The 16,654-nt window shown below is 34.2% G+C and overlaps 1 protein-coding gene across 1 annotated transcript in view; it reads right to left on the reverse strand.

The window, feature by feature from the left end:
• Window positions 1-531: 531 nt before the first annotated feature.
• LOC145248313 (serum paraoxonase/arylesterase 2-like) overlaps window positions 532-16,654 on the reverse strand; it is a 55,482-nt gene continuing 39,359 nt past the window's right edge. The window contains exons 7-10 of the mRNA XM_080110220.1: window positions 15,120-15,320; window positions 12,543-12,624; window positions 7,765-7,896; window positions 532-2,899 (exon numbers count right to left, since the gene is read on the reverse strand). Coding sequence (XP_079966346.1) covers window positions 2,732-2,899; window positions 7,765-7,896; window positions 12,543-12,624; window positions 15,120-15,320 — 583 coding nt within the window. The 3' untranslated portion in view covers window positions 532-2,731. The remainder of the gene's footprint in view (window positions 2,900-7,764; window positions 7,897-12,542; window positions 12,625-15,119; window positions 15,321-16,654) is intronic.

Consider the following 16,654-nt stretch of genomic DNA (forward strand, 5'->3'; position numbering starts at 1 on the left):
AAGAACAGTTGTTACATTGTTTAAAAAAAAATACTAATACTTCAAGTTAGCTGCTTCTGATGTTGAACAGATCGATACACGTAGCAATATAAAACAGATTTTGCAACTACAAATGACGCATACACATTTTAATGAAGAATCTACCAATGCAAAAACATTTGGAAACAAAAACAAACTCCCATTTCCTCTGCAAATATTAGTTTCAAACTTATCTACCATTTTTATATAATTAAATTCTTTTTAAAAAGCTTATTGTCAAATTTCATTATAGAATATACTAATACTTCAGTCAGCTGCTAATGATGTTTGTGTTCAAATGAACATATAGTGGATTGCTTCTGTTACTCTCATAGACAAAAAATATCTATTGATATATATTCATTAATATAGTTCACCTCAACATGGTACCTTGTTAGACTCAAACAAAAAAAATTGCTGGGTTTTCTTGAAGTTTCATTATAAACTGCTTTCCTGTTTTTGTCAGCCAACTTTTAGCCTGTGATGTTACTTATAGTTAGTTGCTTTCTGAGAAACATTTATTGTTTTTTTTTTTGTTTTTTTTTTTAATATCTTTAGTACTTTTCTGTTCTGGTAGGAGTCTTCCCAAAATAAATCTTAAAATAAATAAAAAATAAAACTTGAAACGGAAAATCTAATTAAGAAATGAAAAATCTCATCCCAAATCAAATTCAAAACAGGTGAGAAATATTAAGCCTGATACACAACCTGTATTTATTAAATTCCTGGTTAGAGTTTAGATTCAGTATATATTGAATTATCTCCCTTGGTTTTACACCGAATTTCAATTTTTGAATTTCGTTACAACAAAGAAGTATCCACTTTGGTAGGAATCTTCACGAAAAAAAATTCTCCAAATAAAGTAAATAAAAACTTGAAACGCAAAATGTAATTAAAGAAATGAAAACTCTCTTCCCAAATCAAATTCAAAACCGGTGAGAGATATTAAGTCTGATACACAACCTGTATTTATTATATTAGTGGTTAGATTTTAGCTTCAGTATATATTAAATTACCTCCCTTGGTTTTACACCCGAAACAATGGCTACTTAGACTTTCAATTTAAATATTTAAAAGATATTTAAACAGAGACAAAGTATGTATTATCATATGAGAGATGTTCAAGCCAATGATTAGCAGATTTTCTAAATGTTGAGCACCAAAGTTTAGCCATGAAAAAAGTGTTTCTATTAGGAAGACAAGACTCATTTGCCTAAGACGTGCCAATCGGCTAAAAAGAAAAAAAAGCATAGAAATTAAATATTGGCTACTTGTGCATTTTAATTTTTCAGGACATTTTCTTTTTTTTGTTTTCAATTTTAGAGACGTTCACTCGGAGCAGGGGGAGATAATTCAAGAAGTTCTTACGAAAGATTAATTTTGCAAAAAAAAAAAAAATCAACGTCATGTACTTTGCAATAATGATGCTCAAAACTATTGATAAATTTTAATCGGTATTTTTATTTATTACAACATTTTAATTTTTTCAAGTCGTGCATTTTCAAATAATGGGTACTTTCATTAATTTCTGGAAAGATACAAATAATGTTTGCTGTTATTTTGAAATATTAATTATTTGATAAATTTTTTTTAAAAAAATGTCAAAATAAAATGAAAATGAAAATAAAAAGTGAGAGTCTCTTCCCGGATCAAATTAATAGTGATTAGATTTTAGCCTCGGTATATATCAAATGAGATAAGATGAGATAAGACCCATGCGTTCCTTTGTCAACTCAGTTTTCCTGTAGGCTTGTGAAACATGGACCCTTAGAGCAGAATTAGAGAAGAGGTTTCAGGCCTCAGAAATGAGATGCTTCAGAAAACTGCTTGGCATCTCTTACAAAGACCACATAACGAATGATGAAGCCAGAAACAGAATAAGGCAAGCCATTGGTCCTTATGAAGATCTTCTCACTACAATCAGAAGATGCAAACTAAAATGGTTCAAGAGAAGAAGGGCTTGCCATGACAGTGCTCCAGGGAACAGTCAGAAAAGAAAAAGAGAAAGACAGAAGACATGCGAAGAAAACGTAGACAGGATTGAAGCTGAGTGAGGCAGTCAAAGTGTGAAGGACCGGGAAGGATGGAGAGGACTGGTCAACAGGTCATCTGTAGTACCCCAACGGTAACCATCACGATGCAGGTGAAAAGGGTGAGTATATTGAATTAGTTTTACACTAAAGAATGTTGATTTACACTGAATTTAAATATTTAGAAATATTTAAACACAGATAAAACGTGTATCATGATTTTTTAAATTTTTAAAGTCATACATTTTCAGATAATAACTATTTTTATTCATTTTAGAAAAAAGTAACTATTTTTATTCATTTTAGAAAAAAGTAACTATTTTTATTCATTTTAGAAAAAAGTACAACAAATGCTTGTAATTTATTTCGAAATTTTAATTATTTGATAAAATCTAAAAAAAATTATTTTAATTCAATAAATGTTCAAATAATTAACGTTTTATTTTGTTTTATTAATTTTGTGTGTTTGTTTTGATTCAACAAAAAAGTTACGCAAAACTTGAATATTTTTGGAGAAATTCATGAATTGTCTACCCCTATTCTGACTGAACATCTCCAAAACAAAAAACAAAAAAATACCCTTAAAAACTAGAATGCACAAGTGGCAAATATTGTTCGGAAAAAGTGGCCATTTGAAGCCGCTGTCAGTGTCGTTGTTTAAACAAAAACACCCAACAGCTATCTTACACATAAACCACATCACAAATCAGTAACTTCTCCCATAACGAACCAATAAGTATCCGATTGTTGTAGAAAGAAGCTACAGCGCTGGCAGATAACATGGTGCCATCGTTGGCATACGCCTCCTTCATAGATTTCACCAGGCCATCTTGCATTTCCAGTTTGATCACCTGAAAGAAACAGAAAAATATACAGAGATGTTTAAATGTTGTTTTAAGCCAGCTATCTTTCACTGCTGCTGATATTTTCCCACGCGATCATATTCACTATGTTACTATTTGGGATCATGTCTAATGGGTTGGTTGTTTTTGTTTTACGGCATATCAACCCTTTTCAGATTATTTAATGCCGAATCCAAAGATTTTGAAGAAAGATTTTTTAATAGAATATATTTGTTGTTTTCAAGTCAGTTTCTATTCAACCCATGGTTGGGACCCTAACAGGTACTACCATTCCAGGTCAGAATGGACCTGGGAGCAATGGTAATTAAAGGGTGGCTCCACACTCCCCAAAGCCCGCAAGCTGGGGCCTCACCACTAGATATAGTTTAAGGTCATATCCAGGACCCGTGTCTAATGGGATTAAATCTCCTGTTTTGCATATATACTGTCAAGATTTAATCTATCTTTGAGGTTATCATCTGGAATAATAGGATTCCCAGGCGACAACGGATGGCAAAGAAAAGTGAAACGGAAAATGGCAATGTAATTATTGTTTTAAAGTATGGAATGTCTTACTAAGAGAAAAACATGTCGAAATAGATTTTGAGTTGCAATGAAATAGATTTGGAATGCTTAGTTTCTAAACAATAATAAAGTTACACAAACAAAAGTTGGTTTAGAATAAACAAATACGACGCTGTTTTACAATTTGTCATTATTATAAGGGAGACAACTCTTTTACTAAGAGATTCGTTAATATTTTTTCATATCATAATTTAGGACGCTAATAATGCTGTCAGTAAGTTTACACAAGGGGTTTATTAAAAAACATACTTTTATGTTTTTCGTTTTTTTTTTTTTTGGAGGTGAGTATTCAATTATAGAACTTGTATAGTTTTTAACAGGTGCTCTTGCAGTTTAATTAACCATTTTTCCATAAGTAACATGCCAACCGAGCAGAAGAATTGTTTAATATTTCACAAAAATTCTATTTACATAGGGAGGGGGGGGCAATATAACACTGCCCCCAATGTAAACAGAATTTAAAAATTTTTAAACAGCACCACAAATACATTTATAGGTTTACCAAAGCAGTGATAGGAGTGACGGTTGGAAAACAAAGGAGAGATTTACAAAATTAGATAGCTACGGAGAAAGTTTGATCAGTCACGGAGGCATTTCAATTGGCTTAAACGTTAGAGAAAAAGTGCATTAATTCTGACAGGACCCGTCAAAAGAGAATAAATCTATATATATAAAAGCGAAAATGTATGTATGTGTGTTCGCTTTTTCTGTATGTCTACAAAAGGCTTTTTTCAGAGAAGCGGTCGGTCAGTTCACAACTTCTTAAAACTTTTTATATCACATATAAATCGTAATATCTCACAGTTAACAACGGAGCTCGCCTGTCTATTTAATTTGCTCAACTTCGGGAAGATAAATATTCAATATTTCTCGCTCGCTGCATGTGGGTTAATCTTTTTTCTATAACATCTTGGGAAGCGTTCCCTGCAGTAAATGAAATACTATCCCGCAGTCAAACTTGACCTCATTAAGTCATTAAAATGTGCACCTGCCAAATCCAAGTAATTAAATAAATTCAAACGTGTTTCTGTTAGCATCTCGCGGTGGGGCAATGGTTAACATCGCACTTTTTTTTTTTCACACTAATTTACAACTTCGCCTCAAGGGTTCGGGTTCGATCCTCATACTTACCTACCAAAACATTTTTTTTTATTTTAACCCCCCCCCCCCCGGAGTTTTCACACACACCTCCAAACACCCGGGCAACGCCGGGTACCCCTCACTAGTCTATATATATAAAAGGGAAAATGTATGTATGTATGTGTGTATGTTTGTGTGTCTGCTAAAAACTTTCGACAGACTGAACAAAAATTGACAAACTTGGTTTCATATGAAAGCCCCATCCTTCGCCCGACAAATATCGATAAATTGGCCAAAAACATTAATTTTTTCACCCTTGAAATCAACACCTTTCTACGGGGGATGGGGGGAGGGTCAGCAAAAACCGTCCTCTCATGATGAGATCGGTTGTACGCATGCGTCAGACGACGTCATGACCTGATTTAGTTTAAATATTTGAAGAACTGACACAGTTTCATGTACGTCGTGTTAGCTCAGTTGGTTAGAGCGTTGGATCATTATCTAAACGTTTTGGGTTCGAATCGTGGTGTGAGATGACTTTTTTTTTTTTGGATTTTTTTAATTTTAATATTGAAGCAGGGTTATTTAAGCCATTTTTCACGTAACATTCGTTTTTCTGTTGTTTTTTTTTACTTCGCTTATTCTTAGGTTTTCATTAACACCCCCCACCAGCGACCGACCGACCGACCGACCACACACACCCAAAAACACCTTATAGACATATACGGCTATCGCCCCTTATTTTAAGCAGTTGCATGTTTCAGTCTATAGGTGGCGATATCAACTTTATTTTTCCTCTGTCATCTCCTCTCTTTTTCTATTTCTCTATTCCCTGTGGCACAACAGTGACAGCAAACCAAGCACTCCAAGTCTGGTTTACACATGCAAACTAACTCGGTAATGAAAAGAACTGCTGTGTACTGATTCAGCCTTATAGATGTAAGCTAAACTTTGTAAAATCATCAACGAACTATACAATCCATGAATCATCTCTGTAACCACATTAAACAAAATATGTTAATTTCAGTCGACACATGATCGCCAGAGATCAACAAACGCACACATGTGAAACATACACGTGGTCTTCTACATCTTCCACCAATGCGAAACAAGTATGTTCTTGTTGCGTAAAAAAGAAGATGACACTTCATAATGGCATTATTTTTGGTTGTCGCTTAATGGTTTCATAACTTTGATGCTGTTCCTGCTGAACGTTTTTTAAATTACAGTTGAAGTCTTTTACTGGTGGCAGCTATAAGTTCCCAACATAAGTATAAAAATCCTTGCGTTTGAATGAAGGTAAAAAAAGAGTGGGGTGATTTTCATGTCAACATCAATTAAAATCTTATTAAAATAGTTTTCATTAAAATTCTTTACAAAAACTACGAAAAGCAAAAAAAAAAAAAAAAATACTTATTTACATTGAGACACATGCAAAATATGGAAGTTCACAATAAAATAAAAAGTGGGAGGTCTTTTATGTCAACATCAATTAAAATCTTATTAAAATAGTTTTCATTAAAAACCTTTACAGAAGTTACAATACATAAACGATACAAACAAAAAAATGGTGCTTATTTACATCGAGATGCAAACTTATGTTTCAAAATAACAAGAAAATCAGTTAAAAATATTTGTGTCCACAAAAAATTATGGAAAATTGTCAAGTAGAATTTTAATTAAAAAAAAAAAAAGCCGAGCATGCGGTGTCCCTATTCACCAGTGAAAAATGTGTGGTTATTGAGAAAAGTGTGAACAAATGAACAGATGAAGGATTTGGGGGAAAATTTTATCCCTATAATGCACTCTAGGGTTTTGGGGGGAGGCAGAATTATCTTGGAAAATCTGTTCTGGCAAAAATTTACTTTCACCATGACTAATGTTTGTGCAAAATTTTTTAAAAATTTAAGGAGTGATTATTGATGAAAGTGCAAACAAACGAACAGGAGTGAATTACTAGGCTTAAACCCTCCTTGTCGGGGGACAAAAAAAAAAAAGTAATTTACTATTCGTATGTCGTGAACTAAAAACAAAATGGTGGCTTTATTTTAGAATTTTCTATGCCTTGTTTGATGTTACTTTCCTTTGGAGTTCATGTAGTTTGAATATTAATTTTATTTATTACTAAAATTCTACTCAATAATTTTCCATAATTTTGGGTGTACACTAATATTTTTAACTGATAACTAAATATATCGTAAAATTTCATGTTATTCTATTTTAAACTGACATATTTTGCATGTATCTCAATATAAATAAACACAAAAAAATGTTTTTGAATAATAAACAGGCATCAATAATATATAAAACAAAAATGTAAAAAAAAATTGTGTTTTCATATCCAAATAAATCAGTTATTTAATATTTGTTTAAAAATTTTTGTTTAAATAGTTTTATTTAAAAGGTTCTAAATTTTCAATTATTATGCTGATTATTATGTTTCTTTTGTTTTGTGAATATCTTACCTGTAAACAACTACTTGCCGGCGGCAATTTAAAATGTGATATTCGTTCAAAATATGATAAAAATATCGATCCAAATTTTGGTTTAAAAAATTTTATTAAAAAAAAAATAATTTTTTTTAAATAAAAATATTAATCCAAAGTTTGATTAAAGTTGTGTAAATATAAAAAAAAAAAAACGCACTCTTGGTCACAAAAACTGCTTGAACGTAAGGTGAAGGTTAAAACGGTGTCACCAAAAATTTATTCTTTTCTTAATGAAGCTGGCAGGGGTCCTTAATCCTTGCTTGGTCCTTTGAGACCATATAAATGTAATTTTACCTTTTTGAAGCCATTGTTTTTTAATTCGATGTAATTTGGGATTATATAACTCATCTATTAGATTTGCCATCATTGAATTTCTTTTCACATGTTTTTGTCTAAGTATCTTTTCAATCATGAAATGTACCTGTTCCCAACATTCTCAGCTTCCCGCAGTTTCTGGTAGAACAACCTCCTTATTCACTTGATTTTGTGCCACATGATTTTTTTTTTTCCGAATTCAAAGAGACCATCATGGAGACCAACAAGTTGATCATAATAACATAAGAATCCTTCCAGCAGTAGACAAGTTCATAATGCTCAAGAAGATGGGAGGTTATTTTGAAAAGAGCATTATTCACAGCAATCAGAATAAATTGTTAGTGACTGCAGTTCTGTTACTTTTCAGACAAACCTCATCTTTACTCAAGAATTGATAGAACTTACCTGCGAAGGGGATTTATTAACTGGATTTAACATATACGTCCAGATTTCTCGAAAGTTGGGGTGACAACCAATCCAGACATCGCCATTTTTATCAACAGTTGGATTATCGACAAATGAGTCAACAAAATGTTCCTACAAAAGAAAGAAAAAAGTAAATCATTGTGTGTGTGACCCCATGTTGCCCCACCAACAAGCTGCCAACCCCTTTTTACATTACACTTTATAATACATTCCTCCTTTATCTTAGAATTCAATATAGTTCCCTCAAACAACATCAATAATTTTATTTATTTACTTATGAATTCCTGATGAATCCCTTGCTATACACCACATCTCCATTATGCTACCTAGCATCTTCTCTATTCTACTGATGAGAAGCATTAGGCTTCGAAATACCTTGGTATAAAGAGTCCCCTTTATCCCCCAACTAAATGTATGTATACCCTTATTAAATAAATGAACCATTCTATATATATACCAATATATAGATTATGTGACTTCATTTTCCACTCCTATTGTCTCCTATATAAGCTCCAAAGCAATTTGTTGAGCTTTGTATTATCCCGATAAGTCTCCTCTTATAGAATTGAACTTACTCTAATTCTTTTAACTCACCTATATATATATATATATATATATATATACATATATATATATATGGGGTGAACGATAAAATTGTCGCTCTAGAAAAGACATGATTCCATTTCCATTTGATGAAAAACGTTTTTTTTTTGTTGCAGACCATCTACTAGCTGACCAGTTGTATACAAATCCTGAAAGCAATAGAAGCATTCTATCATGTCTAAAAGTGACACAATGTTCAATGAGCGATATTGGAGATGCGCCGCTGTACAACTCTTGCTCTCTCATGATCCAAGTTATGACAACAGGACCATTGCCAGCACTCTCAAAATGCATCACTGGATTGCCACGAATGACAGGGACATGCCCAGGATGATGAAAATAAAGTTTCCAGCCACAGTCATGGTCTTTAGTGTGCTTTCAAGTGAGGGCCATATCATGCCACCTCATATTTTCGAAGTCAACTTGAAAGTCAACATCAAAATGTACTTGGATGTGCTGAAGTGTGTGGTGACCCCTAGTGTAATCAGATGGCCGTTGGCAAACCCTGGGTGCAGCAGCAGGACTCTGCGCCACCCACAAGTCCTAAACTTGGCTCAGAAGGAGTGCTACGACTTTGTACCCTTCTCTCATTGCCCCCCCTCCTCACTCGATCTGAATCTGCTGGGCTACTTTGTTTGGTTATCAGTTGAGAATATCACCAACATGACTTCCCACAACAACAAGCCAGCCTGATTGCTTCCATCTCCCGTAATTATTTATCATTTTTCTGTAAATACTCTCATCATACTCTTTATCTGAGAGTACATCTTTCAAACTCCTTGGCCTAACGTTCATAGGAAACATGAGTTGGAGTAATTACATTGAAGGCATTGCCAGGGCCGCTGCAAGAAAGGTGGGCTCTCTCTACCGTGCTAGAAAACTACTAACACCCGAAAGTATCCTGTACCTCTATAAGGCCACCATTTGCCCATGTATGGAGTATTGCTGTCACATCTGGGCTGGTGCATCTCCTACTAGTCTCTCGCTCCTTGACAAGGTTCAAAAGAGAGTCGCAAACCTGATAGGCCCTGAACTGGCATCTAAGCTTCAGCCTCTGTCCCATCAACGAAATGTTGCATCCCTCTGCCTTTTCTGCAAGTATTTTAGTGGTGAATGCTCTGACGAACTGCAATCACTTGTGCCCCCACGACGTGAGCACCCTCGACAAACCTGACAAGCTGCTAAATCCCACCCCCACACTGTAGAGATCCCTAGATGTAAAAGATCTTTTTACTCCAATAGTTTCTTCCCCAGAACCGCTAGACTCTGGAATTCCATTCCAGGTCCCTGCTTCCCCAACAGTACTGACGTGCAGAAGTTCAAGTGTAATGTGAACCGACATCTTGCTGCCCAAATCCCTACATAGTACCCCAGTAGTTGTTGCCCCTGATAGTAGCCCCCTACACCAAAGTGGCAATTTGCCTTGTTTGGGGTGAAAATGCAATAAAAAAAAAAAAATTTTTTTAAATCAAACAATATCGTTTGGATGTGCACATCGCGCTTCTGATACTGAAATCTTTAAAGAATGGTGAATCTGTAATTGCAACATAGTAATATTTGTAATTGCAACATAGTAATATTTGTAATTGCAACATAGTAATATCTGTAATTGCAACATAGTAATATTTGTAATTGCAACATAGTAATATCTGTAATTGCAACATAGTAATATCTGTAATTGCAACATAGTGTGTTCGATACATGTTAGGTTGGAATGATGTTGCTTTGTGTTGCAATAGTTTTGGTATAAACGAGAGGGTTTGATTAAAGAAAATTGGATGGTTCTATTAATAGCCACTGGCAGTAGGAACTGACCAATCAAATGGAGCCAAGTTCTACTAGCAACCAATCAGAAACCGGAATTGCTCCATACAAATACTGGAGCTGTTTGAATTCCAGCACGTAATTTTCCATGTCCACACACAAAAAAGATCTTTGTTCTTCATCTGCAAACTGTTTAAGTTCAAGACTTATACAGATTAGCTACCCACCAACATTTCTATTTTCGTCCCAGGACTGATACAAATTAGCTGCGCATTGGAAACTCTTCTAAAATTAAACATGGCTTTCAATTCAAAACTGTATAGAAAAATCAAAAATACTATATATTTAACATTTCAAACCCACGAGCTCAGTTCTTAAAAATAAGTTACCGGGAAAATCTTGAATGGATCAACCTCCAGACATTGAGATTTTCTCTTAGTCTCCTTCAGTTCGCAAACATGCTTCTGCTTCAAACTGTCAGAAGAATTCTACATAATGATTTGAATTTCCATCCATACAAATTAATGATTGTTGAGAAACTGAACAAATGCAACTGGGAAGCATATCATGTTATGACGCTGCCTTTTGAAATGTTCCTATAATGACTCTCCGTGTTATGGAAAACTTCAGAGACCATCTCCACCAGTTCAGAGTAAATAGAGGTTGGCATTAAGACGATGTCATTTTTAAAACCAAATAAACAAAAACTGTAACCGTTTGTTTAGACAACAGTAAAATTTTTGAGATGAGGATTAATTATTTGTATTGTTTGGATTCGTCAAAACAACTATTCTCATCTTGAGTGTGATTCACACGTTTCAATCGATGTAAGCTCTGATCTTTGGTGATTTCAAGAATCTTTCTGTTGGACTCGGAAATCTGCATGGAATTTCAAATGAAAACTTTTATTTAATGCATGGGGTAACATGCTCTTGTTCTATCAGCCAACAAGGACTCATGGCATAGTGGATAATGTACTAAGTTCCAAATTCAGTTCCAAATGACACTTTCCTGGAGGTTGAAGGTTCAATTCTCAGTACAGGCAATAGTAAGTTACAAATTACTTTAGAATTCTACTTATTATGGATTAAATTTCAATTCGAAATTTATGAATTAAATTTCAATTCGAAATTTATGGATTAAATTTCAATTCGAAATTTATGGATTAAATTTCAATTCGAAATTTCATGCAGATTCCCGAGTTCAACAATATACACCTGAAGAAGGTTAAAGATGACATCACCCGAAACAATGTGAGAATAACACGCAAGATGAAAACAGTAGTTCAAATAGTCCAAATAACATGAATTCCTGATCTATCTCAAGAATTTTTTTAAATCTTGCTTTCTTTTTTTATGGAAATTGCTCCAGACAAGGCATAAAGCCACTTGATGTAGGGAGCTAATAAAAAAAAATAATAATAATAAAACAAAAAACTCAAGATCAAAAACTAACCAATGATAAGTTTTTGGGGGTTTTTTTTTACAAGGGAGTCACCACTTATCAAGGCTCAAAGGCCACTCAAGGATAAGGCTTAATGAATGTAAGGTTGTAGTTTAGTAATCGTTAATAGTGCAGATTAGGGAGAATTTGGATCATTTAAGGGGACAGTTGAACAAGAATTTGTTTACATTGGATTTGAAGACTACCATATTGCAATCAACCAGGAAGCAGATCAATGGAAGTATTCCACATGCGGGCTGTTCTACAAAAGAAACTTTGTTCAATGAAATCTGCATTTAGAATTAGGCACAGTGATGAATAGATGCTGACCGAGAAAATAGCAATTCTTCCACCTTTGTCAGAAACATTGCTCGTGTAATACGAGAACTAAAGGACAAATTAAGGGAAGCAAGAATTTGTCAAAGTGCTCGACTGAACTCCGACCTATAGTCTCCCTTTGCCAAATTTTCACAAAAACACTCAACTAGCAATAACTACTATATAGAGCTTCTCCTACTCTCTATCTGTGCTTAATTAAATCTAAATGCAGATTCCATGAACAAAGCTTCTTTCCCAGAACTGCCCACCTATGGAACACTGTTCCACTGGCCTGCTTCCCAGTTGAATACAACATGGTAGCCTTCAAACCCAATGTAAACAAATTCTTGTTGAGCCGTCTCCATAAATAATCAAATTTTACCCAATTTACACTATTAATGATTACTATAATACCACCTTACATTCATTAACCCTTATCCTTGAGTGGCCTTCGGGCCTTGGTAAGTGGTGAGTCCTAACTTAAATAGAAAAAAGTATTAGGGCCACACCCTGTATTTAATAGTTCTTGCTACAAAATTCAATGAATGTACGGTTTTTAGAGACCATAATTTTTTTTTCACTAACTTATATGAGCAAAACAGGTTTTGTGGGAAGAACATTTAATTTACCTGGTGAAACGTTAAACTGTTATCAGCTTCTCGTCTGAACACCTTCAGGTCTTTTGTTATTGAGCAAGCGACGTACACATACCTGAAAAGAAAAGCAGTTAGGAATCTTTCAGACATTATCTCAACTCTACATAAATCTTGACTGAAAAAATTTTAATGAAAAACAAAACCAAAAAAACTGGTGCTTAAGTTATAGTCGACAAATCGATTTTTTTAAATATATCTTTTTAAGCAAAAACAATATTACAGACTTGATTGTCATGTCGAAAATAGTAATATATCCAAAAATTACGAAAATTCATTGAGTAGAACAACTGTTATTGTGTTTTTAGTACAAAAAAGAAGTCTTTCGCTATAGCCAACAAATAGTGCAGCCATGACACAAGTAATCTAAAATATTCCTGTTGGGGTTATGTCCCCTGTGTGTAGACTCCTATCGTCTACCCAACTTTCTGCTTGATGATTTTTCGTGAATTTTGGATATATTACTATTTTCGACATGACAATTATGTACGTAATATTGTTTTTGCTTAAAAGGACATATTTAAAAAAAAAAAAAAAAAAATCAATCTTGCGGCTATATTTTAATAAGCAAGAAAAATTTTGTTCATATTATTTGAATTTTTCGAACTACTTTTCTCATCTTGACTGTTATTTTCATAACATCTAACCTTTTTTTTTTTTTACAAGGTGTCACCACTTATCAAGGCTCGGAAGCCACTAGTATTGGAGATTTGATAAAGTGTCTTACTTAAGGGGGCAGTTTATCAGGAATTTGTTTATGTTGGACTTGAAGACATCCAGGTGGTAGTCAGGTGGGAAACAGGCAAACAGAACAGAGTTCCACAGGCATGCACTTCAAAGAAAGAAACTTTGTTCATGAAATTTACGTTTTGATTTAGGCAGATAAAGAGTAGGGAAAATTTTTGACAGTGGTTTCAGCTAGACAGGTGTTTATCATGAACGATTAGCAAGGGGGGACCAGAGATTGGAGCTCAGATGAGCACTTGCCATAAAAGTAACAATAAAACAAAGACAGGCTCGCAACGTCTCTCTTATAGGAGAGAGGTTGCAGAGAAGAGAAAAGGGCATCCCCCACTAAGCCAGGAAACCTATTTTGTACTCTGTCAAGGCAAGATAGGCTGTTTTTAGCAGCTCCTGCCCAGATGTGGCAGCAGTACTCCATTGTTGAACGGACTTGGCTTTTATATAGATGGAGAATTGCATCAGCAGTGAGACATGTTCTAGAGCGGTAGTAGGATCCTACCATTTTTCCAGCGACCTTGGCAACTGACTTGATGTACATGTTCTATTTCAGGTCAGGAGTAAAAGTCAAGCCCAGAAGCTTATCAAAATATGAAGCTTTGTCAAACACAGGAATCTTTCCGCCGAATTTAAAATCCGCACAGAATTTAAAATAAAATCCTTTATTTAATCCACAAGGGTAGAATGCTCTCATTCCATCAGCCATGACAGTAACTAATTTGCAATGGCATTTTTGAGTGTTGCCTGCACTGAGCAATGAATTTTCAACCTCCAGAAGCGTGTAACTTACAACTAAATTTTACTAAGTACTTTATCAACTATGCCATGGGTCTTAGTGTATAGACTTTGGTACATGCCAAGATAAGCTGACAATAAAAAAAAGTCTGAGAAAACTTTTAAATATTGCAGTAAAAAAAAAAAAAAAATACATTAGAGTTATAGTTAAAATATTAATTTAAAAAATTATCCAAATTATACTTAAAATATTAATTAAAAATATATCCAAATTATACTTAAAATTTTAAACAAAAAATCCATAAATTAATTCAAAGTGAGGACTATTCAAATGTTTTTTTTATTTACTTTCCCCAAACAATTTTATGCCACAGTCAACAGCCTCTGTAATATCATTTATGAAGATCATAAAGAGAAGTGTCCCCAAGACTGAGGCCTGAAGAATTCCACTGGTCACATCCACCCAAGAAGACTTGGATTCGTTCAGTACAACTCATTGCTGTCTATTGAGTAGGAAGGATTTAATCCAATCTAGTGTAGCACCTTCGATACTATATCTCATGACTTTCACGATTAGACACTGATCGGGGCAGAGTCAAAAGCTTTCTGAAAGTTGCAGTAAATCACATCACATCAACTCCTTCATGTTCTACAAAGAGTACTGTCCACTCTTCTAGGGATTCTAACAGCTGAGTAGTTGTGGACCTGCCACACAACAATCTATGCTGATCTTTAGTGAATAAATAATTTCTGTCCATGATTTTGTCCTGAATAATCGATTCCAGAATTTTGCTGTTTATTAAGTAGGAAGGATTTAATCAAATCTAGTGGAGCACCTTCGATACCATAATTAGACGTCACATATTTTCATGGACTTTAAAGATTAAATTTATTTTTATCTACACAATCAAAAACCAAATTTTTTTGCAGAATTTATTGAAATAAAATAGCATTTCCAGCTGCCATCATGCAACATCAACGAATTTGCATCTTAATTCATTCAACTTGTAATTTTTCGTTTATTTCTATGCCAATTTTAAAAACATGTATAGTTGGAAAGAAAAGAAAATTACTTACTTTCCATCGAGCGACATTGCCAATCCATTAGCCATGACCAGATCCTCAGCTACCAACCTGTAAATTTCTCCATCGTGGTAATAGACATTTGTCCATGGGAGTAGTAAGAAGGTCTCAAGGGTATTAGGCCAAAAAGATCGGCTGTTCGACCAATTTGTAAAGTAGAAAGTTTTATTGCTTGTTGCCAGTACATCATTCAGACTGAAAAAACAGAAATAAAAATAAAACCCGTTTATACTTCAAGTAAATAGCTTGCAGAAGTATCAGAAAGGTTTAAATAAGTTTAGTTTGACATGTTTGGGTACAAAAAAGACAGAAGTATTTACATTAAAAAAAAAAAAAATTATATCATTTATATTTCAATAGCCACCAGAAGTATCAGAAAGTATTTAATAAGTTTAGTTTGAACAGAGCAAATGGAAAGAATAAATTTACTGAAATTAAAACCAACAAATAATATCGGACACATTGCCATTATTATTGATGGTTGAAGTTTTTGTTTTTTTTTTCATCTATAATATAAAAGCGAAAATGCGCATTTTTTTCGTATGTCCGCCAAAGGCTTGGGGGGGGGGGGCTCGGAGTGGTCACTCTTTCTGAGAACATTTTATATACTCCCTAGATTATAATATCTACGATTTACGAAACAATGTCGTCTTTGTCTTTTATTTCAGCAACTTTTATGTTACAAAATTTGCGCTGTGATTTTATTTTCTCTACTACTACAACTACAACTACGACTACTACTGTGTGACGTTTGACCTAGGAAACGTTGATGTTCGTTTAAGCATCTGCTTTTTTAAACATTTATTTTCATCCTTCCTCACTCCTCTGCCCACGTAGCATCGTGGTAAGTCATCAGGCTATTCGCCTCAAGACTTCGGGTTCGAGCCTACCTCCCTCCCAAAACTTTTTTTTTTCTTTTACACCCGAGCAATGCCGCTAGTCTATTATATAAATCTCACCTGCCTGTTTAAATGTATATATGTTTGTTTGTATGTCTGCCTAAAACTTTCGACAGGGGCAACGGATTTTCACAAGATCAGTATCCTTTTGAAGCTTGATCCTTTGGACAACAAATATCGAAAAATTGACTAAAAATATTAATTCCTTCACCCTCAATTGGACACATTTCTACAGGGAGGGGTCGGGTTTTTTTTCGTCGATATGTTTGTTTTTTTTCACCTCCCTTTCTTCTGGCATGTTAATCCTAATTTTTTTTTTTTTTTGTGCTCGCAATTTTCCTTTTATTTTTTTTTTTCTCAACCAACATATCCTTACTTTTCCGACTTAGCATCACAGTTTCAAGCCTGCCCTACTACAACTTTTTTTATTTCTTTTTTTGCTCAACACACCTACAAACACCTGGACAACGCTGGGCACCCAGGCTAGTCTATAATATAAATCTCATCTGTCTGTTTAAATATGTTTGTATGTATGTATGTCTAACTGCCTAAAACTTTCAACAGAGGAGACGGATTTTCACGAGATTGGTACTGTTTTGAAGCTCGACCCTTCGGACGACAAATATCCAA

This window comes from Euprymna scolopes, chromosome 26 (assembly GCF_053919585.1).
Source record: "Euprymna scolopes isolate OS-2025 chromosome 26, ASM5391958v1, whole genome shotgun sequence".
In the NCBI taxonomy this organism is placed as follows: domain Eukaryota; kingdom Metazoa; phylum Mollusca; class Cephalopoda; order Sepiida; family Sepiolidae; genus Euprymna; species Euprymna scolopes.